This window comes from Paralichthys olivaceus, chromosome 3 (genome assembly GCF_024713975.1).
Source record: "Paralichthys olivaceus isolate ysfri-2021 chromosome 3, ASM2471397v2, whole genome shotgun sequence".
In the NCBI taxonomy this organism is placed as follows: domain Eukaryota; kingdom Metazoa; phylum Chordata; class Actinopteri; order Pleuronectiformes; family Paralichthyidae; genus Paralichthys; species Paralichthys olivaceus.
The window spans coordinates 6,790,357-6,815,244 of record NC_091095.1 but is presented as its reverse complement, the minus strand read 5'-3'; the positions used below and the strand labels follow the sequence as shown (position 1 = coordinate 6,815,244).

At 40.8% G+C, this 24,888-nt stretch overlaps 2 protein-coding genes across 2 annotated transcripts; one reads left to right on the top strand and one right to left on the bottom strand.

The window, feature by feature from the left end:
- Positions 1–1,027: 1,027 nt before the first annotated feature.
- ptgs2b (prostaglandin-endoperoxide synthase 2b) lies at positions 1,028–6,209 on the bottom strand. The gene is made up of 10 exons (XM_020098588.2): positions 5,565–6,209; positions 5,161–5,277; positions 4,930–5,073; positions 4,631–4,774; positions 4,196–4,377; positions 4,024–4,107; positions 3,690–3,936; positions 2,941–3,227; positions 2,692–2,839; positions 1,028–2,053 (listed from the first exon to the last, which is right to left on the bottom strand). The coding sequence occupies exons 1-10, from the start codon at positions 5,749–5,751 to the stop codon at positions 1,641–1,643; spliced, it is 1,953 nt and encodes a 650-aa protein (XP_019954147.2). The 5' UTR covers positions 5,752–6,209; the 3' UTR covers positions 1,028–1,640.
- Positions 6,210–6,745: 536 nt separating this feature from the next.
- pla2g4ab (phospholipase A2, group IVAb (cytosolic, calcium-dependent)) lies at positions 6,746–24,840 on the top strand. The gene is made up of 19 exons (XM_020098607.2): positions 6,746–7,130; positions 8,984–9,099; positions 9,808–9,889; positions 10,153–10,301; positions 10,536–10,649; positions 10,960–10,997; positions 11,432–11,576; positions 12,458–12,594; positions 12,913–13,135; positions 13,359–13,473; positions 14,917–15,054; positions 15,150–15,239; positions 16,111–16,176; positions 18,033–18,163; positions 18,329–18,440; positions 19,444–19,628; positions 19,732–19,921; positions 21,160–21,317; positions 22,381–24,840. Exons 2-19 carry the CDS (start codon positions 9,082–9,084, stop codon positions 22,537–22,539), a joined length of 2,250 nt encoding a protein of 749 aa, XP_019954166.1. The 5' UTR covers positions 6,746–7,130; positions 8,984–9,081; the 3' UTR covers positions 22,540–24,840.
- The last annotated feature ends 48 nt before the right edge of the window (positions 24,841–24,888 follow it).

Below are 24,888 nucleotides of genomic sequence, written 5' to 3'. Positions count from 1 at the left end.
CCATTCAGACCTATAGATAAAAAGATATTTATAGATAGAGCAGGTGTGTCACAACATGGTAGGCAAAGCAGGCAATTGCCTGAGAATGCCTGATTACATTTGTCCATAGCAACGTCAATTTCGTGAGAACTCTCTTAGATTCTATGACTGGCTGTGAACATGAAGCTACAAAGGTCTGAAAAGAGGCCCCATGCCACTAACTTTCTGCCAAAAGATTTTTAATTTTAGATGTTTGATTGAAGACTGGAAAGTGTGTGTATGATGTACCTGGGATGACGGCGGAGGTTTGCACTCAATCTGTACTACTTTACTATTATTTATGTGCATGCACAATAAGCAATAAGTCTCATAATATAATAATAGGCTAGTTTGGTTCTATGGAGGGCCCCTCGGGTCCCTTTTGACCCAGGGCCCTCCAAATCCCTTAAAATGTTAAATCGCATAACTGCATCTATAAAGATTGAGCATGAATCTTTATTCTTGACGCTGGGTAAACTATTGGACAAAATAATCTTAACTCATGGTCCACTCACTGTTGTTTTCCTGAGCTTTTAACCACATCTCATGGTTATCTGCAGGAGGCTAATCATTTGACTGAGATATCACTTTCTAGTTTTCTGATGTATTAAAATATTATAAATCCTTCTACCACAAGAGAGATTTTTAACATTTTTATTTTTCCCAGCCATTGCAATTTCAGTAGTTCATTGTAATACATTAGTAATAATTTTAAAAATATGAAATTGTAAAATATTGAATGAATAAAAACAACTTAAATAAATAAATAAACCTTGTAATAAAGTGATTATGATGATCTCCTTTCTTTTACTTTGTGTATGCACACACTGAAATCCTTTAAAACATACAATTATTCTGGTGGCATCTTCGGTTTCCATACAGACATTTTAAAATGATTAAATTGCAGATATCCATGAAGAAATCCTTCATAAGATAAGATTTATATGTGTATAAAAGAGCATTATTTGAGTCATAATATGAAAATGACAAAAAACTGTCAGCAAAGTAATAATTTTCTAGTAGTATTTATTAGTTTCAAACTTGCAGGTCAACAAGGTATTTTTAACAGAATTGGCAACAAACTGTCACATATAATCAAATCAAACACTTTCATAGAATAACAATACAAATATTTAACAACAGTGCAGCTTAGACGCAGTCAGTGTCATTTCAAATGACAGAATTAATCTACAGCCTGAAAAAAGAAATCTGTAAAACAATACTGATAAAGGATTCCACTACTGTTCGTTAATGTATTGCTGTGGGTTGAGCAGCTCACCGTGGTGACTGGACAACCATACAACTGCATGGACATAAGTGAGAGAGCAGCAGTTTGTCTGTGGAGAGCAGTGTCATGTCCTCTGCTTGAAACTGTAAACTAATCTTCAAGTATCAAGTTGTACTGACTGAAGCCATTAAATTAACTTTTGCAGTAATACACTTATAATACGACAAATCGCTCAATAAATTAACAGCCACAGGCTTTCACATAAAAAAATCAGTTTCGCACTATTTCATGTTATACTATAAATAGAGTTAACAATAAATATAAAAATAAGAATAAATAAATAAATAAATACATACACTCATGGATAGATAAAATAACCTAATGAAATAAGATATTAGAGCTCAGTAGTCCTTTCTTCCAGAATGACTGTAGGGTTGATGTCACTGCTGCGTGACTGGGCCGTGCTTGAGTTGATGATCATGGACCCCGTCTCTTTAATGTCTGTCACATGGAAGGACGCCACGGGACAGGGGCCCTGCACGTTATTGCACACGAGCCTCTGCAGTGAGGCAGTGTTGACGATGTCGAATCCCACGCTTCCGCCGAAGGTGCTGGGCTTCCAATACTCCGGCGAGCAGATGGGGTTTCCCATTAAGCCCTTGAGGGAGTAAGGGGCCCCCATCTCCACCATGGTCTCACCGAAGATGGAGTTAGGCCTGGGCTTCTCCAAGAGCAGGCCGGGGTAGAGCTCCACAGCATCGACGTGTCCGTACATCTCCTCCAGCACTGCGGCCATTTCCGTTTCTCCTGAGCAACGCAGATGGGAAAACAGTTTGAGTTAGCAACTCAGTCAGTCTCACGGGTGCAGCAGCTGCAAAGATCGCAGCTACCTGTTCTCTAACTATCATCACTTTCGGTTTGACTCATTCAAATCGAGCGTGTGAAATAGAAACTACCACTTCTTACTTTTGCTTCTTTTTCCTTCTCTCTCCCAACGTTACTTTTTTTACTCATATATCACATTCAGTTTTAATCAACATTAGTGACAGCAGCAGCAGGAGGAGGAGGCCTCTCTTATGTGTTTACGTCTCACGCTCTGTGATGACGGTCTGCTTACACTGTCTCAAGATTAAATGAACATCTGGGGCTTAAAACTCACGTAAATAAATTCCTAACCTCCAAAACCGGTGGGGACTTAGACAGGGTCCAAGCAATGTCCTTCATTATAAGTAAGTTTTCTATGACATGAGGTTTGATCTCTTGATCTGCATTTTTAAATGTTGTATTTCATCCCTGCAACCAGTAAAAGACAATCATAATATTAATACTACAGCAATAATATGGCTTGATGCATCATTTCCTTTCGATAATAACCTCCTCACTAATCTTCCTTTCCACCTATAATAGCTCTACAGGTTTTGTGGGAGATCTAAACTGTGTCTCACCTGTCATGTCCTCAAAAGAGCTGTAGGGCTTCATGTTGAATCGTTTCCTGTAGGCATTCAGAGACTGGTAACGCATTTGTCTGCTGTTCTCTATGGACTTAATGGCCACGTGCATGATAGCTGGAGGGACGTTACGGCCACCGGCGACCTGGACCAAAAAAAAAAAAAAAGCATGAAAAGTTAGCTGTGCAAACTTGAAGCAACAACAGCAATGTCACAGTCTCAAATGACACTCAGAGCATTTCTTACCCGTCCTGCGATCTGCTTGGTAAATGACTCCACCAGGTTGCTGATGCCGTGCTCGGTCACCACAGAGGTGTTGAAGACAAACTGTTTGTAGCTGTAATCTGTTTCGTCGATGTGGAACGAGTCGGGCATCAGCGGGTGCCAGTGGTAGAGTGTGTTGAACTCTGAGGCAATACGGTTCTGGTACTGGAAACGCTGGTTGAAGAGCAGCTCTGGGTCGAACTTGAGCTTGAAGTGGTAGCCGCTCAGATGCTGCACGTAGTCCTCGATCACAATCTTAATGGTTTCACCTAAAAGAGAAATGATTTTAATATATTTTATGTGATGCAGATGCTATAGGTTTTCATTGTCCCTCTTGATTTCATAAATGTGTTTTGCTCAGTGTTGCTTCACTGTTAAGCATGATGTCTGTGCAGAGACAATAACATTTTTGAGTAATTTTTAAGTCTTAAACAATCTCTTGAAGGATCTTTGACTTATTCTTTGTCTGTAGAAGCTATTGAACCTGCAGTGATGTTTTGAAATAAAAAAAATATATAATTTCCTCTTTCTAATATTGAAAATAAATTCTTATATCTTTCACCAAACCTTGTTCCTGAAATGCTTCATTGTGTGCAACAGGGTATTTTTTTAGGTGATAACCAAATAAAAACTTCCTCTTTTTGAAACTCCCCCTAACTCCTATCATCTTATTACTGTTTTGAATTTATTTTCCCAGTTACAGTAAAGCAGTTAACCACTCTTAAACTCACCAATCAGGATGAGCCGCGTGGTCTGGAAGAGTCTTTCGTCATCCCAGTCGGGGTGCACCTCCTTCAACACGTCGCACACGCGGTTGTGCTCCCGCATCCAAATGGTGGCGTACATCATCAGACCCGGGACCAGGCCGAACGCCTCATGGCCAACAGCAAAGCGGTGAGAGTCAGGGACGTGAGGAGGGTAGTGCATATCAACGCCCACTTCCTTTACTGTCGGGGGGTATACCTCTCCGTTCATGATCTGCAGGGTTACGAAATAGAGGAAGCAACTGTTAGGACACTTGTGTGGTTGGAAGCAGGCGTCTGTCTCATCTGTCTCTTCTCATACCTGATATTTAAGCTTGCCGTCCTTGAAGAGCCTGAGCTTGTGTTGCCTCTCCAGGTTGCCTCCATAAATGTGGCTGAGGTCCACCTGAAAGCAACGACACCATTAATACATGTTACCTTTTAATGAATCATTCAGAAAACCTGACCTATAGTCTGAAATCTGCTTTTCTTACCCCGTGACCTTGAGCCTGGGTAAAAGCAGGTCCTTTCTTCATGTCGGATTTGAAGAACTGATGGGTGAAATGCTGGGCAAAGAATGCAAACATCAGGCTGGTGCCCTGTGGGTCTGGGATGAACTGTCTCCTCATCAGGAGCTTCTCCGCCAAAACTTTAGCATCAGGAAGCTCTTTTTTACCTGGAGAAACAGTTAAGAACATCACAGTTAGGATACAAACACTACAATACAGAATAAGGTCAGCTATTTTATGTGGAATGTGTAAAAGTTAGTTTTGATGTCTTCAGGTTGAGCTGTGTTCACTCAGCTTATTTCAACCCTTGTCAGTCACAAGGAATATTTTCACACTTCCGATGATGTAATGGGACCGAGCCGCTCGGTATTCAAGAATCTGTGAAAACTGGTTCTCCAGAAACAGAGGGAGTGTTCTCACCTACTACTCCCATTGGTGTTGGGCAATCCTCGGGGACAGGGGGGAGGGTGCGCATGTAGTAGGAGAGGTTGGAATAGGCCTCCCAGCTTTTGTAGCCATAATCCGCATTGTAGATTGGAGGACTATCAATCATGTGGGATCGGGCTGAAGAGGAAGGGGAAGAAAGACATTTATTTATATAGCCATTCGATATTAAAACTACACCTGCCTCTCAACAACTTGCTTTACAAATTGTTTAAAGTGGCAAGAAGACATTTACAATCCATCTAATTTCTGCCTCGGGCGAGAGCGAGACTTACATGTCAGCACATATCTCATGATGGCATCCCGGAGAAATGAGATGCTGTTGATGATGTTCCAGAAGCCCTTGAAGTGGGTGAGAAGGTAGTGGACGGTGTTGGGCGAAGGCTTCAGGGTCATTTTGATCTGTGTGAGCAACTCGGCTGTAAAACAAACAAGAAACATTGAGTAAAACAGACCAAACCTGATTCCAGGATTCACCTGATATGTTGTTCTCCTCCTTTACTCACGTGTAGTGCAGTTTTGTCCATGAAACCCTGTCCGTGTGCAGTCACACTCATAATCATCTGCTCCGAGTGCCATGCAAACGCCCTTGTTCTGGCATGGCTCTGAGCAACATGGGTTACCTGGGAAAGACAATGTGGACAATTGTTTTAAGATTATTAGAATTCTCTTCTTCTCATATGAGAAAAAATTTTAAAATAAAAAAAAAAGAAACTACCTACAATATTTGTAAGACCATAAAGATTAAATAAAAACACACCTGGACCAAGTTTTTTTTTTAGATTTTGAAGCTATAATATGTGTGAGTTAAGATACAAAATAATAAAATGTATCCCCAAACTACTTCAAGAGAAACTTTAGACAGTTGTCTTGAGTTTCCCGGCTCTAGTTTAAAACATAATTTCTTTACCTCCTTCACACACGAGAAAGCCCAGCGCCAACAGGAAAACCAGGAATGTGTTCATACTCCAAACACTTGGTCTGTTCTTCGTCTTCTTTTCGTCTTTTTTTCTTGTGTCCTTGTCTCCTCTCCTCTCTCCTCCTCCTCTGTTGAAAGTTGAGGGTTTGAATGTGCAGAACCTGCTCGACGGAACCATTTTATACTCCTGTGCTGAGTGACGTCACACGGTGACGAGTGATGAGCCAGATGGATTCGTGATACAGGAGTGATCACCAGCACCTGACGTCAGGGATATCTCCTTTCACAACCACCACAGCTCTGTCCACTAAACCATATGGATTTGTAGGTGATGATATGTGCTTTTCTTTTTTTTCCTGGCTCCCATTTCCTCCTTCTGTTCGTTGGTGTAATCGCAGTAAAAAATATTCAAATGATTTCTAACAAGTCTGAGAAGTTCCAACTTTAAAATGTAACGATTTGTTTTCCATGCAAACAGGAAACTATATCTATATGTGTAAAGTATGTGACTTTATAGTAAACCATTTTATAATTCTTATGTTATTATGAACTACTATGGACTTATACACGTATTATAGAAAGTATGAACATTTATTTATATATTATATATACACACATATTTCATAAAAGCCTAAAGAATAACGCTTGGTTTTACTTTGATTTATTCATGTGGTCATTTATGATATACTGCATTGTCGTGACATACAAATGATTATTATTATCATTATTATTATAATTAATATTAGTATTATTATTGTGTTATTTAATGCGTTAGACTTCATTTATTTAAGGGAAATGCATGTCTAATATATTTCCTCAAGAAATGAGGTAATACCCTGAATATGATGAAATCTTTATTATACTGGTTTCATGAAAACTAGTAGAGCCTGTATGGAGTCATATAAGATCTGTGTTGGCCTCTTTCTCTCTTTTTATTGTGTAAATGAATTATTAGATACTTGAAATGTGAGCAGGTCTTCTTCAGAACGTGTGATGACAATGTTGGATGGGGGAAAAAAATACACTTAAAAAAGTATAAAAGCGTAAAATCCATCTATTTAAACCAGAAGTTATTCTGTTCGATGTCTGGCTGAAAACTTTGGCCGGATGTTACCAACAGATTAACCCAACGGGGAAAGTTTTACTTGAAATAACTTTACCGTCATCTTTGTGTCACAACTTTATCCACATTTGTCTGACTGTACCCGCGCCCTCGTGTGGACGCAGTTGCGCTCCGGTGCGCACCGGGAGAGTTGGAAAGCCGTCGTCAGATGCAGCTTTTCCCGCTGACTCAAACTCTGACCGCCCCCCCGGAGATTTTGTAACTCTTTCCTGTTTGTCATGACTTTTTGTGTCAGCGTGTAAACTGCTCATGTTTTTCGGTTCGTGGTGTTTTGATTCTCCAGCGGAGACCCTCCTGACTGACTGCCGGGTGTGCGTACAACGCTGCAGCGAAGAGGCGCCTCCTCCATCTCCTCACTCAGTTGTGGAAAGATACTCTCAGTCAGAATGACCCAAATGTCAGGATTTGTGAGTTGATAGCGCGCTACACTTGAGGTACGTTCCCACTTTCGTTGTCTGTATAATCTAGATTTTGCTAATTTGGAACAGGAAGGAGGTCGGTCCCTTTACGGTGGTGCTTCAACTCGCGTCTTCTTTGGCAGTTCACTTTCCGCCAGAGGAGAAGGAAACAGAAAACACGCTTTTACTAACACTTGTAGATTAATAACACTGGAAGTACTCTCAAGGGCAGATCAGGCCTAGCCTAAGTAAAACAAGAATACAAACAATGAGGGTATTTATATTCTTAAATAGGTCCTTTACTGTCTGTATTGATGTATTTAAAGTCATATTTTACATTTATATCATTGCCAAATTCATATCTACTACCACCATCACCTCTCTTGCCTTGCATTATCAGAAGTAGTGATATTATCTATCACTGTATGTTGCAAGCTCATACCACCAGGCCTTGTCAGATCTGACCTTATTCTGCCCAGCCTATAAGAATCAAGCAAAACCTGTTAGTGGAGTAATAACACGTTCTGTATAAGAAGCATGATCCACTTCAATGCTTTTCCTCTGTAATGTTTCTTTAGCTAAATGCACAATGATTCATAGGAGTGTTTGTGTGGGATTTTGTTCGACTTTACCTTCGGTCTCCAGTGCAAGTGCAGAATTTCTGCACTGCAGGCACACTAAAATAATGGCTGCTTGTTGCGTGTCTCTGTTGCACACCTTTGTGTCCTCCTATGAAAATGCAGTTGCTGTGTTAATGTCCCTGGGTCATGCTGGCTCAGGACTCGGCAGCCTGCATGCACTCATCTCATTGTGCACCGCAGAACAAGGGCTGAGTGAGCTGGCAGCTTGAAAAGTTGGACCACTGCTGCAAAGTACGTGACCAGTGCTGTGAACACACAGACGCTGTACGTGCTCTCAGTCGCCCCATTAATGACACGCTTTGGTGAACAACTGAGAAAAGACTCACTGACCTTGATATGCTACCACACACACAAACACACACCCACACACACCCACACACACAGTACATTCACACTCTCACCCTCTTTCATGCCACATGCAAATTTCTTTCGGAGAATATGTGTGCTCAGTTAAAAATAATCACCTCGCCACCTCTTCCTTAAATACACACCCAGGTACACATTTACTGTATGTGTGTTGCGTATGGTGTGTTAAATTGCACAGGGGGGTTGTGCTATTCATTTGGTTTAATGGCCTGATGATGGTGTGAGTCGGAAGAGTCCTGTATCTCTGACCTGTGGGCAGGAGCGAGATCAGAATGCGTCTCGTCCTTTATGACCTAGGGGGACTTCGTGAGGCCTCGCTGGGTTTACACCTCCTGCAGGCTGCACCTGGTGATGTGCTGTGTACCCTCTGCAGCCCCTTGCAGTATGTGCTGGTGAAGTTGCAGCACCGGGTGGTGAAGCAGCCTGTCAGGAGGCTCACTGTGGTGCCTCGGTAGAAGTCTGTGAGGATTTGTGGCTTCCATGTTAGGTGTCAACACCCAGGTACTGGAAGGTGTCAACCCTCTCCACCGCTGTACTGTTGACAGTAACGGAGAAGAGTTTAGGTTTTCGCCGGAGGTGGACGGAGGGAGGTGGGGAATGGTCAAGTTTGTCCTACACTCAAATACATGTGAACATTATCATGGGTTTGTGGCTCAGCACACTTCCCCCTGCCCCTCTCAACATGTGAAAGGCTCCACTGATGAAGTAGCTATGACTTTCTTTAGGGAAGATATCCCTCTTTAAGCAGTTTCAGTAATATGCCTGGTTGTTGATGTTGAGGCACCTCCGGTCAAAAGTGGATTACTTTCCATGTAAATATCTGTTAAAGCTATAATCCTCTACATTTGCATCGATAATCAACTTCTTTGTTTCCTCTTCCAGGCTCTTGACGCTGGAGTTCACGACTGGGATGTCCTTCTGAGTTAAATCTCACATTTTGACAAAGGCTTTTCTGAGAATTACCCACCTGACAACACACAATGGCTTCCAATATAATTGTGAGTATTGACATATAAATCATTTCATGTAGGTGGACTGTTAAACTGAGCCAAGTTTAAACTAAATCATAGAGATTTCAGTGGTTTTCAATCTTATTGCTTTGATGTAAGAACAGTCTTGACAGATTTTGCACCAAACATTTTATCAGCAATGTCATGTTTGTTATCACTGCAGCAGGTGACGAGGTCAGATGAGGGTTAAGCAGAGAAGATGAGATAAAATATATAAGATCTCTGCATTGACAGCTCTGCAGAGCTCAGTTCATCTGTCAGAAGTCTCATAACCGTTTCTATTTTAAACACTCGTCTCACTACTTGTTTCCGCCGAGAATGTTCACACCTTAAAACTGCATCGGCAACTGAACAGTCACACAGATTAGGAGTTCTTAAGAAAGACTGGTCATAAGGGTGACACAAAAAAACAAGAAAGCAAAAATGTAAAACAGCCTCTGCTCTTAATCCAACTTTTGTGTTCAGTGATGAACGAAGGACAAAAGGAAAACTTGTGACCTTTCAAGAGGCTGTTATTTCAACTTCGCGTACATGAGGAAGACATTAACACAAACCGATCAGTGGACACTTTGAAGAATTTACTTTGAAGTCAATTCTACTATAATTTCAAAGTGTATATAAATTGATTCAAGTAATTAACATATTTCACAGTTGCCATAATGAGTAACACTGAGCTGAACGACTGTTTTATTGCAGGTGGAACAGCAGTTTTCTCACAAATTCACAGTGACAGTTGTTCGAGCTGAGAGTGTCACCAAGGGAGCGCTGGGTGACCTGTGTGAGTCTTACTACGTCTTTTTTTTGCCTCTATTTGTGTAGTTCTATCATCTAGTGCTGCAATTTATTCAGAACCTGGGGCATGCACAAAGTACTTACATGCATGTGTTTATGTTAATTTGACCGAAATTATTTTAGCTTTTATTTTACAACTTTCAGGTACAAACCATTCCAACGTACTTATACTGAGGGATACTTACTAAAGTAAGACTGTGTGTGTGTGTGTGTGTGTGTGTGTGTGTGTGTGTGTGTGTGTGTGTGCAGTGGACACCCCAGATCCATATGTGGAGCTGTACATCCCGACAGCCCCAGAGAGCAGAAAGAGAACCAAGCACATAGACAACGACATCAACCCAAAATGGGACGAGACCTTTCACTTCATATTAGACCCCAACCTGCAGAACGTCCTGGAGGTAAAACCTGCATTTCATTGTCTAGTAACTTGGGTGTTGTGATCAGTGTATAATCAATTTATATATATATAATACAATTTTTAAGAATTTTGTTTACATTAAACTTTTTAAACTTCTCCCCAAATCTAAATTGATAAGAAGTTGTTCAGGGGAACTTGCACACCGGCTAGAATAACTAATGTTCAGCTCTCAGCGTGTATTTAGAGTTGAAATTCTGTTGTTTATTCCAATCAGTTAACATTAATGGACGCCAACTATGTGATGGATGAGACACTTGGGACGGCGTCCTTCGACATCACCAAGCTCAGAGTGGGCCAAACAAAGACAGAGGCTTTCCTCATTGGCAAAGTAAGACATGTAATCCCTCATATATTCTGGAAATGTGCACAGATTATTATTATTATTAGATTTGATATAATATTTCGTATGTTAATTGTTTAGTATATATAGTATGAAGATATACTGTGTATGGAGGCCAACATAATAATTATAGACCTAATGGAGGTCAATTGTGACACAATAATGAAATCAGAATCTAACAACATACAAAGTGAATAATTACCTTTCTATTTGTATTTTAATGATTTGTATGGCTGTTGACAACAATAACAGCAGCTGAAAGTGACAATGATAATCACATATTTAATTGTTCTGACAGGCAACCAAAGTATACTTGGAGATGTCGCTGGAGATCTGGTATGTAATCCCTTCTGAATCTTTATTTTTTTAATTTAAGAATTTCTTTACTTTTTATTATTTACCAATTTACCCATTATATCCAACGTATGGTCTGTGCACAAATTCATCACAGGTTAAAGAATACACAGGAATTCTAGAAAACATATGGGAATTCACTCAGTGCCAACGCTGGGGTCAAATGCATCATAATTCCCAGGGTATGACTGCAGAAGTGTCAATGGGGGGGGTTAGGAAATGCCACACGTGTTTGAAAGGTGAATAATTCTGAGACTAAGTAGCAAAAGGTCATGTGTGTTTCTCACCAGACCAGTCAGTCTGAAATCATATCCTCTGTCTGTCTCCCAGCAGAAAATGTAAAATACAAGACATGTCTACCTTCCTACTATTAGATTTTTTAAATCAAACCTTTCTTCTGTCATTTATATCTGCAGCACTAAACTGGACCTGCGGTTCAGCTTGGCCCTGTGTGACAAAGAGAAACAGTTCAGACAGACCCGCAGAGAGAGAGTGATGCTGGGCATCAAGAAGCTGCTGGACATGGAGAAGCCTTGTTTCCTCCCCAGCTCTCCAAAGGAGGTGGGAACAAACCAGCTAAATAAAGCTGGAACATAACATTATTATTATTATATTATATTGTGCAGATATGACAGTAAACTTTTGCTGTGAGTGCCGTGCACGCTCGTCTGCTGCAAACCTGTCAACTTATTTCTCATCCAGAAGCTATGCTGTCACATGCTGCTACTGCTATTTATTAATGCCACTTAATTAACCTGTAACATTGTCAAACGGCACTCCCTCCTGTTCAGCATTTGATGTTCCCTCATGGGGAGTGACGAGAATTAAACTACTTAATTTGGCTGACTGAGCTCTGGCTGCTGCCTTGCAATGTTAAATTCCTGGATCCATCCTTTTGTCCGGAGCAACAATAAAAGTGTATGGGTTATTTTTTTGTCCTATTTCCCATCGTCCCGCCAAGTGTCGTGGAAATCTCCTCTGCAGTTTATGGGTAATCCTGCTGACATAACGCAATAGTAATGGGGTAAAAACATAACCTGCTTGGCGCAAAGCTTAAAGTTCTCTCAATCTAAGTTTCATTTTCTTTCTGGTCTGTTTTTGGCTTTGCATCTTCAGAGCCAGCAAACTTCAGTTTATGCAGGAAACTGCAGAGCAATGAGATAAGCAGGAACTGGCCTCTGCTAGACTTCAACATTCTTTCACTTCATGTCCTTTATGACACGGTTTGAATATCTCTATCAGAATATTGTCAACTGAGGATGAGATAAACACGGAGGAGAGGCAGGAAGCCATGTTGCACCAAGAGAGTTATGAAGTGAAAAGCCCCTTAATGTGAATGTGTAATTATGTTCTCAAAATTATCTCCATCTTCTCGCATTATGACTCTCTTTGTATGTGTGTGTGTGTGTGTGTGTGTGTGTGTGTGTGTGTGTGTGTCACAGGTTCCCGTAATAGCTATCGCAGGTTCCGGAGGCGGTTTCCGTGCCATGGTCGGCTTCTCGGGTGTCATGAAGGCCCTGTTTGAGTCCGGGGTTCTGGACTGTACCACGTACGTCGCCGGCCTCTCCGGGTCCACATGGTCAGTTTGTATTTCTCCCATATTCCTCTCTCACTTCACACGCTGCCTTTGTCTGACTCCTTTCTTTTTGTCCTTTCTTCATTGTTGCCTCCGCACTGCCAATCCTTCCTGGCTCCAAGCGTCATCAAGCTATTACCTGAGGCATATTTTATTCTCCATCTTCATATTTGTGGCATGACTTAGTGGATATAACTTCCTAATGAGAGCATCGTTTCCTGCATGAACCTGAATTTTAAGCATGTGTTAACTGATTTAACAACCTTGCATTTTTAGATTTGTGTAACATCTAACTTTGCCCCTCCCTCTTTATCCCTGTAGGTACATGTCCACTCTTTATTCCCACCCCGACTTTCCAAATAAAGGCCCGATGGACATCAACAAGGAGCTGATGAATAGAGTTAGCGGTAACCCCCTGAGGCTGCTGATGCCCCAACACATCACCAACTACATCCAGGCCCTGTGGAGCAAAAAGGCCTTAGGGCAGCCTGTTACCTTCACCGATATCTTTGGTATGCTCATAGGAGAGACGCTTGTACCTGCGGTAAGTCGCCAGACAGCTGATGTTTGTTTTAATTTTAAAGGATTTCCTTATTCGTCCATCTTCTTATTGCTCAACACTAGAGCAACACTCGTCTTTCCCCCAGTTCCTTTTTCATATCTTCTCTTTTCTTTAGACGCGTTGCACCTTTTCTCCACACAACATCTGTATTTTGTGCAAAAATAAAAGTGTGCAATGATTCAAAGACTGTTCTCTCCACCGCCAGAGGATGGACATCAAGCTAAGTGATATCCAGGAGAAAATAAACCAGGCACAAAGTCCGCTTCCTCTCTTCACGTGTCTGCATGTCAAGCCAGATGTCTCTGAGCTCATGTTTGCAGGTAAATATAGTTTTTGTTTTTGTGGATCTGGACGTGCTTTATGTTACATTATATGTTGCATGTGTCCCATTTCACTTGCAGAACATTTTTTTTGCATATGTAATGAATCACCCGAGATTATCAGATGGGTTTGGCCACATGCAAAATAACCGAGTGATACATATTTCCTTCTAACACTGAGAGGATGTGCTATGACGTGGTGGGCTGTTGTCTAGTGACGGCTCTGTGTTGATAGTAACTGAACTACATCGAGGAACTGAGGCCATGATGGACTCTGGGTTAGTCCGATGTTGTACAATACTTCCTCATTGTTGTTGTAGCCTGCACAGAAACTGTATGCTACCTAACCGCAGCAGAACAAACATATATATTGAAAATAAAATAAAGAAATTAAATCTTTTGAAATGAATCCACACATCCCGAAACTAGTCCAACAGTGAGGCTTCATGTCCTTTGCAGACACCTTCCAATGCCCCTCTGCAGAAAATAACAGAGACAGTCTGTGAGGATGTTTTAGTTTCAAGCTCCCTGATATCAAATTCATTCGATGTTGAGCCTGGAGCAGCACACAAAGATCTTATCTCCGTAGCTTCATTGCCAAAGAAATGCTCCTGCCCTCATTTGCTGAAAAATAGTGAAAGGAGGGTTCACATGGATAAGATATCACTCAGACTGTAGGAGACATGCTTCATACTGGGAAGAGACGGAGTGCGTATGTTGTGCAGTGTCACGATGATATGCATCAAGGCCGGACTCCCACACTCACTTACACTCACTCACAGACTTAGTCATTGAAAAAAAGACCTTTTTAAAAACAGTTTTGATTATTTTTGTGACAAATCTTTGCAGCATCCTCTTCCTCCTGAAAAGTCTTATTTTAGGTTTGTTAATGTTATGAATCGACTTGACTCAAACTGCAGAGACACAAACTGCAGAGACACAAACTGCAGAGACACAAACTAAGAGGCAAATGAGTTTATTGTTATAAGATGTCAGGAATCTCAAAGCTTGGACTTTCAATATTTTGTCTATTCTGGCCTTGTTTACATCTTTACAACATTAATGCCTTGTAAACATATTTTTTGGGACCTTATCGAACTCCCTGTTACTTCACCTCCCTGTGCACCAGGCAGCTGTGTATTGTTTTGATCAGTTCCCCTCCTCTGCAAACCTATTGCTCCTTAAATGTTTTTAGGAATACTGCTAGTTCTACTACTAATAACTGATGATGATTGTCGTTGTCATCTTCTACCCCCAGGTTTTAGGGTCAGCTGCCATTTTCATGTTTAATTTTTTTAATTTAAAATACATCAAATGAAAGCGCAAAAAATAAAAAAATGCAATTGTTTGAAATTAACTACAACAGTTGCTCAGTTTAGACATGCTGAGCGCTATGCGTGAATATTATGCGTTTGTTTATTTCTTTTGCATTTCAACCTGTAGACTGGGTGGAGTTCAGCCCGTATGAAATTGGAATGGCAAAGTACGGCACCTTCATGACCCCAGACCTGTTCGGGAGCAAGTTCTTCATGGGAACCGCTGTGAAGAAATACGAAGAGAACCCTCTTCATTTTCTGATGGGTGAGAGATTCTTTCATCTGCAGCACTAAACCAAACTCCTCTCGTGATTCTGACAGAGTGTTCTCTGTGTGTGTGTGTGTGTGTGTGTGTGTCAGGTGTGTGGGGAAGTGCTTTCTCCATTCTTTTTAACAGAGTCCTGGGAATTAAAGACACCGTTGGTGGCAGCACCATGGAGGAGGAATTAGGTAATCGCTCAAATGTTCCTTTTCCTGATTTTGACAGCAAATTGTTCAATGTTTTACTTAAACTGTCAGTTTAATCGTCACCACTTTTGACTGTAGTTGAATGCACTCACCACGTGGCCCTGTGATTAAGCTGTGACGTATTATACAAGATTTGATTCATGATTGGGGACTCCTGAGAGATAATACATGAAATCTGTTAAAAATTCAAACAGAAATAATAGAGTAATATAAAATGTTTTGAGTGAAATAAAAACCTTTGCTCTATACAGTAGATGTTTTTTGAGAAAAGGAAAACTGTGTAAAAACAAACAAAACTTTTATACTCTTTAATGCACTATAAATTAATCATTACATAAATACAAAGTACAAAATGTAGGCTACTTAAAATGGATGTTAACCTTTCACTATAAGCAACATTATACCTGAAACGGACTTCTCTGAGATCCCTTTGTTATTTGTTGCCTTGATTTGCTGGAATTATTTAGAAACACAATAAGACCAGTAAGTAAAAATAGCCACACTGAAACTTTCCCACCAGAAGTGTGTGTTTGTGTGTGTTAGTTTGAGCATTTGATATTAGCTTCCTGTGATTACATCCTGTGACAGCTCCTCTGATGTTTATCACTGATGAATGCATCTGCTTGTGGTGACCTTTACACAGTCAAACACAAAACATTTTCAACCAGTGTAAGAATACCTTGCCTTACTCGCTGTATTGCATTTCTCTCAGGAGTTATTTTTTGATACAGACAAACAATAAGCAGTGAATTTGATAATGTCACATCACTGAACTAAGAGCATTTTGTCAGATGCAGTGCTGACGTGTGGCGCACATGAGCCTGGTTTGACCTTGTTGCTTCATGCCTTACAGAGCAGATCAAACCTCAGCACATTGTTGGAGAGGACAGCATGGACAATGAGGACGAGCTGCGAAAAGGTGAGCCACAGTCAAATATGTATTATGCAGTTATACGAGCAGCTCTGACACCAGACACCTCTTTGTGCACCATATTAAATTTAGCTTGATGCAACTGTGATGCGTGACTGAATGGTGTTGAAAAACAGTTTGACTCGTTCTTACGTCTGAGGGAAAGTTGATTCTTAAATGACCTCATTCATAAAACTGCGATAACAATTTGAGGCACTCACATATTTTTCTAAGTTTAGCTTTGAGTGAAATAGTAGAACTACGATAAAAAGAGGAAGACAGGAAGACAAAGAATGCCCCTTAAGATAGAATAATATCCCTCTTTGTACAAATGTCATAAGATAGATCTGGTGGTTCGCTTTGATAGGTTTGTTCATGTTTTTAATTGACTGGACTGAAACTGCAGAAACACCAGTTAAAAAGCCGATAAGTCTTAAAGAGTTCATCGTGAGGTTGTAAGGAATCTCAAACTGCTTCTCCAGGAGTGCAGAGCTGGGTTCTGCTCAGGACAGGTTGGAGTGTAGTGTTCTCAATCTTATCCTGAACCCACAGCCGAGGTTCTGGCAGGGGTCTGGTTGGAGAATGAGTCAGTGTTGGGTAAACTGGGCAGGCAGTGGAGGACGAACCTGGTGCGCAGGGACATGAAGGTTCTGGGAATCAAGGAACCCATTGGCTATCGTTTGATGATGATCAAATATTGGAGCTTCCGGTGTAGAGAGTGGATGTCTGGGCCAAGACTTTTGTTCTGTTCCGTGTTTATAGCCCGACTAGTTTCTTTAATCACACAAGTTACAAGTTTTCCACATTTATACACAAACAGTGATACTTTTTGTAGGTGTTTTAGCTGCAGATGACCTTTTGGCTAATCTCTAACAGTCTGCACATGGTAAATATTAAAAGGTCTGTATTTATGTAGCGCTTTTCTAGTCTTGATGACCACTCAAAGCGCTTTACATTACAGTTTGCCATTCACTCATTCACACACACATTCATACAGTGCATTGGGGTTCAGGGTTCAGCATCTTGCCCGAGGACACTTTGTAGATGGGGAAGCCTGGGATCGAACCACTGACCTTCTGGTTGGAGGATTGGTGATTGGTGAAACTGAAACCAGAGGGCGTCTGGACTCAAAGTCTTGTCCCTCGCCTTCAGATTCTTCATATTCACATGCAGATGTTTATAGAGATTTTGAGGAAGAAAAAAAGACATAGTTATTTATTTAAAGTTTACTTGTCAAAATATCTGTAAATGTTTCGATGAAACATTTTTCGGCTTTTCAGCAGAAAATGCAGTGCTCATGTGTTCTCATGTACTCAATGTTCAGTTTTACTGAAATACTTATTAATAAAGTAGGCTTGCAGAACTTTCTGCACTTGTGTTGTTATTTTAATGAAAATATGTCTAAACTATGTGTATTGCTCAGAGGCAACAAAGATGACGTAGAGAGCTCAAAGTAGAAATGCTCCAGGTTAGAAATAACTTGTTTTTGTATAAACCATCGAAGCCAGAAATGGGAACAAGGCCAAATACATGTTGGAAAAAACCTGAGACATCTTCTGGTTTTACATTACAGCACTGATCTTGGAAAAGAAAAAAAATGATAGGAAAAATTATAGCATGATAAAAGAGTCAAAAACAAGCTTATGCAGAGAAAATGGTGAGAAGGTAGGAATGTACCTGGTAATTTCTCTTTTTGTTATGTGATTCTGGTCATTTAGATCAAATCATTTATTGTTTTTTGGCGATAAGGTGAGATGTTTTCATTTAGTTGCAGTGAAGTTGTTTTATTGCAGAAAAAGAAACAGATACTGATTCACTATTAAACGATTTATCTTGCGATTTGACAATATGCCATTGACACTCAGGTGGGAGAGAGAACCAGGAGGCAGAGGATGAGTTTTATCGCACCGCTAAGGCCAGCTGGGTCCAGCGAATGATCACATCGCTCTTCAGTGACTCTTCATTGTTCAACACAAGAGAAGGCCGAGCCGGAAAGGTACCTGAATGTGTTCGCTCACGCAACGCACATCAATGATGGAATGAGTCACGCAAAACACTGCCTTGTCCTTCAGCTGCATTCTTGTTTATATAATTTCCTGTAGTCAAATCACACCAACCTGCCTCTGTTTCTCCCAACAATACAATTTCTCTATGTTACCAGGTGCATAACTTCATGCTGGGCTTGAACCTGAACACCAGTATCCCTTTCTCTCCGGTCAATGAGGTCACGATTCACAGTCTTCCACCTGAGGAGGAGGTTGATGCCGTCACAGGTGAGAATGCTGACATATCGTCACAGTTTGCCGCTTCCAGACCTAAAGGATAGCTTCACAACTTTACATGTTTCCACAGAAATACAGCCTGGGGTAAAGAAAAAAGCGAGAGTTTCAGCTGGCACGTTTCCTTTGCTGTCAAAAACAAGACAGGACATAATAATCTTGAGGTTTTGACTCTACATTTTCGTCACAATTATGTCATACACATCAGAAATGATGCTGACATTTTTGGAGACAGATAAGAGTAACTGTGTAGAACTTGGAAATGCATGGGCATGTAAGTATAGTTAAAGCCTGCTATCAAATATAGCCCCAATGTATGTTCTGTACTAAACCAGCTGCCCCAAATTTACCAAATGTCAATCATTATTTTGCTGATTCATACTCTTTGGCAAAGTCGTACGACTGTATGTTCAAAAATTAAACTGATTGTTTAGATGCTATACCATCGTGTTTAATGTAAACATTCTAACTTTTCAGTTTAGTCCAGACCAAAATAAGAAAAAATAATAAAGGTGTGAAAGGTGCCTCTGACCAATGGACCAAAAGTCAAACCAAAAAAATGTGGTTTCAGTCCAGCAGCACTTATTAATCTTTTTGCACAGTTGAACCAAACTGTAAACACTGTGAAAGTCAGTATGACCTGCACAGTGATATCACCTGATTAAGTTGTGGTGAACATGCTAGTTACACTCCGCAGCATTAGCATTAATTTATTTAGCTCAGGTTTCGGTGCCAATGCCGGAGGCAGATATCTTGCACTTGAGCTGCTAAATGCACCACTATGTGTGATAGTCGCTAACTGTGTCTGTGCTATTTTGTGCTGAACGGCTAGTGTGCATTTTTTTTATTGTGTTATTGAAAACACGTCTTTTATTCCCTGAAGCTGAGAGGAAGGAAGTAGAAAGTGAGAGTGAATCAAAGAGTACCCTAAAGTGCAAACATTCATCTTTTCATTCACGTTTCCATTTATCTATTTGGTTTTGTGTGATTTCCTCAGACCCGGATGAGTTTGATCGCATCTACGAGCCTCTGGATGTGAAGAGTAAGAAGATCCATGTCGTGGACAGTGGTCTGACCTACAACCTGCCCTACCCTCTCATCCTGCGGCCGCAGCGTGGCGTCAACCTCATCATCTCCTTCGACTTCTCTGCACGACCGAGTGACTCCAGCCCCCCATTCAAAGTTAGAACTATGAGAAGAATCTTTGTTTTACTGTCACAAATTGTGCTCCGTGCAAACAAGAGGTGGAGACCAGAGTTCTCTAATTTGTAAATGTATCCCACAGGAGCTGCTGCTTGCAGAAAAGTGGGCTCGAATGAACAAGCTCCCATTCCCCAAGATCGACCCCAAAGTCTTTGATCGTGAGGGCCTAAAGGAATGCTACGTTTTCAAACCAAAGAAAGGAGAAAAGAACTGCCCGACTGTCATCCACTTTGTCCTGGTCAACATCAACTTCAGACAATTCAAAGCGCCTGGTGAGTATGTGCCTACGTGGAGTTTTCCACAGTATGCGTGTGGAGGGGGGGGGGGAATACACTTTCTGTATTATTATAATAATGCTGGTTTACCGTCATGACACATGACGAATTTCTTCCTCGAAGTTGCGCTGTGGAATTTATTCAATCCGACGACAGCAGACAATTCGTGTTTTGCTAAAAGTCTGGCCCTACATCTGAGTGACCCTGGTAAAAAAGATATGTGTGGTTTTGTACTGGAAATGGTGAGTGTGTGTGTGTGTTTCGAGATGTGAACCACTGTTTTATGAGCCGCCCCAGTGAATTATGGTTCCTCAAGGAGCCAGGTGCCAGTAGGGAATCTCTCGCTCCGGTGGGAGAGCTCTGTGTGTAAACATGCCATACATCATGAGACACACAAAGACAAACCAACTTTACATTGAGTAGGTCATCAGCCCACACACATCCGCAGTGTGTTTATGGATGTTACATTTTTTTGCACTCAAACCCAAAAGACATAGGAAGGAATGCAACCGTACATGGACTTCCTATTAGTGAAAAAAGGAAGTTGCATAGGTCATTAAGGAATGGGCTCTTAACTCTATGTCTGCATTTTCAAAGGTATAACGTCTTCCTGCCTGCAGCCTTACATCTTTACACTCGTAATTAAACAATGAAAACTAATAATGAAGTAATAATGTTTGAGTTTTCAGCAGAAAGCAGATGATAAAACGTTTTGAGAAAAGTGAGCAGGAAAAATACTAAGAAATATACATCCACATTGAAAGATCCACAAAGATCTACAATCGTAAATGCATGTTTAGTTGTGCATAGGTGAGGAGCTGTGTGAGCAGGTCGTCTGCTGGTTTCTGGGTTGGCGGTCCGAACCCTCAGCTCCTTGGACCCACTGTATAAATACACTTTACTATCTAGTTGACGAAAACCAGCTCACCTCGACTCCTAGCACTAGTCTTTGTGAAGCTTTTGACGACACTGCATGATCTTCATCAGGAACAGGGGTTCGCATATATGAAACTGAAGATGTTTCTTGTTTTCAAGAACTAAAGTTTAATTTAAATTTGTACAATTCAATGACAAATGCTTAAACTCCATAGACCAATGACGATCATGTGATATGGTCAAAAGCTCGAGAAAAGTGGATAAATTGACCTTGGAGAAAGTCATACCAAATTTTTGGATCAGTTTTTTACTCTTATTCATCCTCACTTACTTATTAATAATTATACATGTACTCACAGGTGTCCCCAGAGAGACTGAGGTGGAGAAAGAGTTGGCAGACTTCGACATCTTTGACGACCCGGAATCTCCTTTCTCCACTTTTAATTTCCAGTACTCCAACAATGCCTTCACCCGACTCCATGACCTCATGGAGTTCAACACTCTAAACAACCTGGAGGTCAGTTTGCTCCCTGTGATTTTACTACAGGATGTTTACCTGGAGGAATGAAAAAACACTGTATTTCTAACCCTGAGAAACATCAGTCAGTAGTGATGTCTACGATTTATCTAAGTATATAGTTTTTCAAGGTGGCTAAGTGGGCTGATGATTAGTGACCTTACTTGCAAGCATTACATACGCTCATTTGATATTCATTCAGTCCTGTCATTGTGGAAGATTTGCATTTCTATGTTGTCACTCCACAAATATTAATCCATTGTGCAACATGAAAAGGGGCAAATCCCAAAGGCCCGTCTATCATGGGAAGGCACACGTCCTGACACGTTTGCTGTAGGTGTGTCGCTGTGCAGGTCATACTGACTTTCATAGTCTATCTGAGTCACTTCCTCACAGAGGAGCGATTCAGACCTGACGCCGAAATTCTTCAATTTCACCAGTAAGTCATCTCATTCCGACATACTTTAAATACCCAGAAATGTTGGGTGGCGGCAGGATTCTATGAAAAACCACAGCACAGCTTGAAGTTGTGTCAAACGGATTTGTGAAAAATGTACTTCAAATTAACCCAATTTCCTTACGGGGACAAAAAAGTATATCGTATCGTAACTTGCATTAATTAGATGTAAAGATGGATGACTGACTCAAACCCAAAAGTAAAGCCAAATAATTTCAATCGCCACCTGGTGTCTGGCTGCGGCATAGGTCATAAATCTTACCCCCTCCATGTTAGTGGATTGGACATTGACAAAAACTAAAAAGTCAAAGTCAAAGTAGATGTTAAATCTTGATGGAAAATCAGAAGTTAAATCAGATGGTTTCTGACATATGTTGGGTAGTTCTAATCACACGCGTGATTCTGGCTCCAAATCTGTTAGATGGCAGCTTTCATATTTTTTGACTTCATTCCTGAAAGTGAGAGGAAGTGAGGACACGTCGTCCATTTTTGTATACAATCATTTACTGTGGAACAAATGTGTGCATCTTGATCATGACATACACAATACTTAATGTATTGTAATATATGACAGTTTGTGTTTCCTCCTGTGTTTGTCTCTTGCAGGTGATTAAAGAGGCCATCAAGGACTGCATCGTCTCCCGTAAGGAAAACCCCTCGTGCCTTTCCCATCAGTTCTCCCTCAGCGAGATCCCGAAGAAGAAGTTCCTCAGAAGAGATCCTCACCCAAAACCTTGGAAACACTTTGAAAATGATAAACAGTAGCCTTGTTTGCTTGTTTGGCTATAAAGTTGGAGACTGTGGGTCAGTGGACTTTAGGGATTTTTTTTGTGTAGATTCTACCTACTTAACGTAAATCATTTTCTTTTTGGAAAGTGCCATCATGTCGATCTCCTCTCTGTGTGCTTTTAACCAGGAGGATTTGTTCAACTCTGATTTGTGTCGCTTAAAAACCGTAATGTTTACTGTTAAAACACCTCATGGCTACATTCACGTGAAACATCTTTTTTCATCTGGTTTTATTTGTACTGATGTGACTGTGGCTGCTGCAGTGTACTGACCACAAACAGCTGATGGTTGTTGTGCCTGAGGGCTCTGGGGAAAGACTGGATGTTGTAAACCTCTGCAGGGTGATTGGGTTGTTACAGGTAACACCTGGCTCCATCATAAACTACACAAGACTGTGAAATCTATATTTCATTTTTTGATTTTTACTGAGTTTTGAGATATTCTGTCTCTCGGCTCTCCGTGTTTGTAATAAGCCTGCTCATCCACCTCACTTTGGCGCATCTTGTGAAATATCGACGCCAGCTACAACATTCCTAATTTATGTGGACACCTCTTGGCTTTGGTTCATGCTGCCTAGAGGGCAGCTGCAAATGCATCTTTCCGATGAGTTTCGAAGCCGCCGCGCTGTTTAAGCTTTGTTAATGCGCCGCAGAAAGCCTCACCTGTTCTGGAGCTGAACTCTCGTGTATTGATCGTGGCACTAGACCATGCAATTTTTTTTTCTGTATCTGTTTTTAAACCAGGATGGCTCGTCTAAACATGTAATCCTGTTTGAAAACATGGAAGAGGAGCTTGTAACCATGGTTTTGTTTGATGGCAACTCCTAAACACACCAAGTGCACCCCCTCTGGATACCTCAAACATTTCAGTGATGTTTACTGGAAAGGAGCACTCCCTGCTCCCCTGGAGGGAGTGTCTCACATTAAAGCTACTATTTTGGTAAAAACAAAACTTGGCACAGTAGAAACGTCTGCTCTCTTTCCCCGTATCTCACCAAGAGGTTGTGTTTATTTCCCTGACCGTGTTGTTTCAGGCTGATTTTTAGACAGTTCAATGCTCCCGGGTCATTTCGAAAAGCGGTTAGCTGTTGGACTCCTCCAGTGCCCCTGTAGGATGATGGAAAGCTCAGGCTGAAAATGGTGGTTCTTTGCTGCACCCAGTGGAATTTTACACACTACACCTACACCTGCAGCAGTGGAGACCTGGAATCTGACACACTACACCTATACCTGCAAGGGCCCGAAGGCTGCACACAGAACAGTGGAATTTTACACTGAAGTGCTTCCGACTCCTATATACTCAAGTTTCAGCCCCACTGGTTTGCAAGAATTTGAGAAAATAAAGCGTTTCTGCAGGATTTATGACCATATTAGCATTTTTTTTGCAACTGGTTCTTATTGTGTGTCGTATTTTTATGTTTTTTTTTGTAATCATCAGCAATCTCGTTATGTTTTATTTTTTGAAATTATTTGGGAATATGCTTTGTTAGGTATCTGCTTTCATTTATTTGTTACCAGTCTCTCATCTGTGAGTGGAAGCCCACATCATGACATCACGTCTGGGCTAGCCGCTGTTCCACAAGCTTCTTTAACTCGTTCCCTCTTTCATTCATAATTAAGTGTGTTCCTGTCGTCAAAGAAAAATTAACACCAATCACATCACATATGAAAAAATTGATTTTGATGATTCCATTTTTTGGGGGGGATTCACTGGTGCTCTCTTCTCAAGTCTCCAGTTAGCTACTTAATTGACTCACTTATTGAGTCACCTGGTTCTGTCGAAACCATTCGCTGAATACTAAGATGAACGTCTCCACTTCCTCCCACTGTCCAGAAATGAGGTCAAAATATCTTGGAGATTGAATAAGAACAACTTAAAATTACACAAACTGTCTTTGAGAAACAATTATTTTATGTTCACTTTGACTGTTTGGCCTATGTCCCATCCATTAACATGGAGGAGGCAGATTTTACGACAGAACATACTTAAATGTCTGTGCAGCAAAAGAAGCGATGATCATTTTATGACTCCTGTTAAACTGTTAAACTTTAGTACGTACGTTTACTTGAGTGAACGTGAACTGATGCCGTTTTCTTCTGTACATTCTTTGTCATATTACATTTTATGATTTTTCGCGTTGTTTACATATGTATGAAATATTAGTCATCTCTAGAAAAATCAAGAATAGAAAATAACAGAAAGGTCTCGAACTGTTTGTATTAAAAGCATGACACTCACAATGTTTACGTGAATAAAAGAATCAAATAATAAAGAGAATTTACCTTGTGTGCAATTATTTTTTTGCTTAAAATGTTTAACACCCCC

Bases quoted from the DNA above. Each gene is read 5' to 3' on its own strand.
- ptgs2b (XM_020098588.2), bottom strand. From the start codon at position 5,751: ATGGTTCCGTCGAGCAGGTTCTGCACATTCAAACCCTCAACTTTCAAC. The intron at 5,278-5,564 runs GTAAAGAAATTA...TGTCTTTCCCAG, and splicing joins CTTTCTCGTGTGTGAAGGAG to GTAACCCATGTTGCTCAGAG. The intron at 4,775-4,929 runs GTAAGTCTCGCT...CTTCCTCTTCAG, and splicing joins CATGAGATATGTGCTGACAT to CCCGATCCCACATGATTGAT.
- pla2g4ab (XM_020098607.2), top strand. The intron at 9,890-10,152 runs GTGAGTCTTACT...GTGTGTGTGCAG, and splicing joins GGGAGCGCTGGGTGACCTGT to TGGACACCCCAGATCCATAT. The intron at 21,318-22,380 runs GTCAGTTTGCTC...TGTCTCTTGCAG, and splicing joins ACACTCTAAACAACCTGGAG to GTGATTAAAGAGGCCATCAA.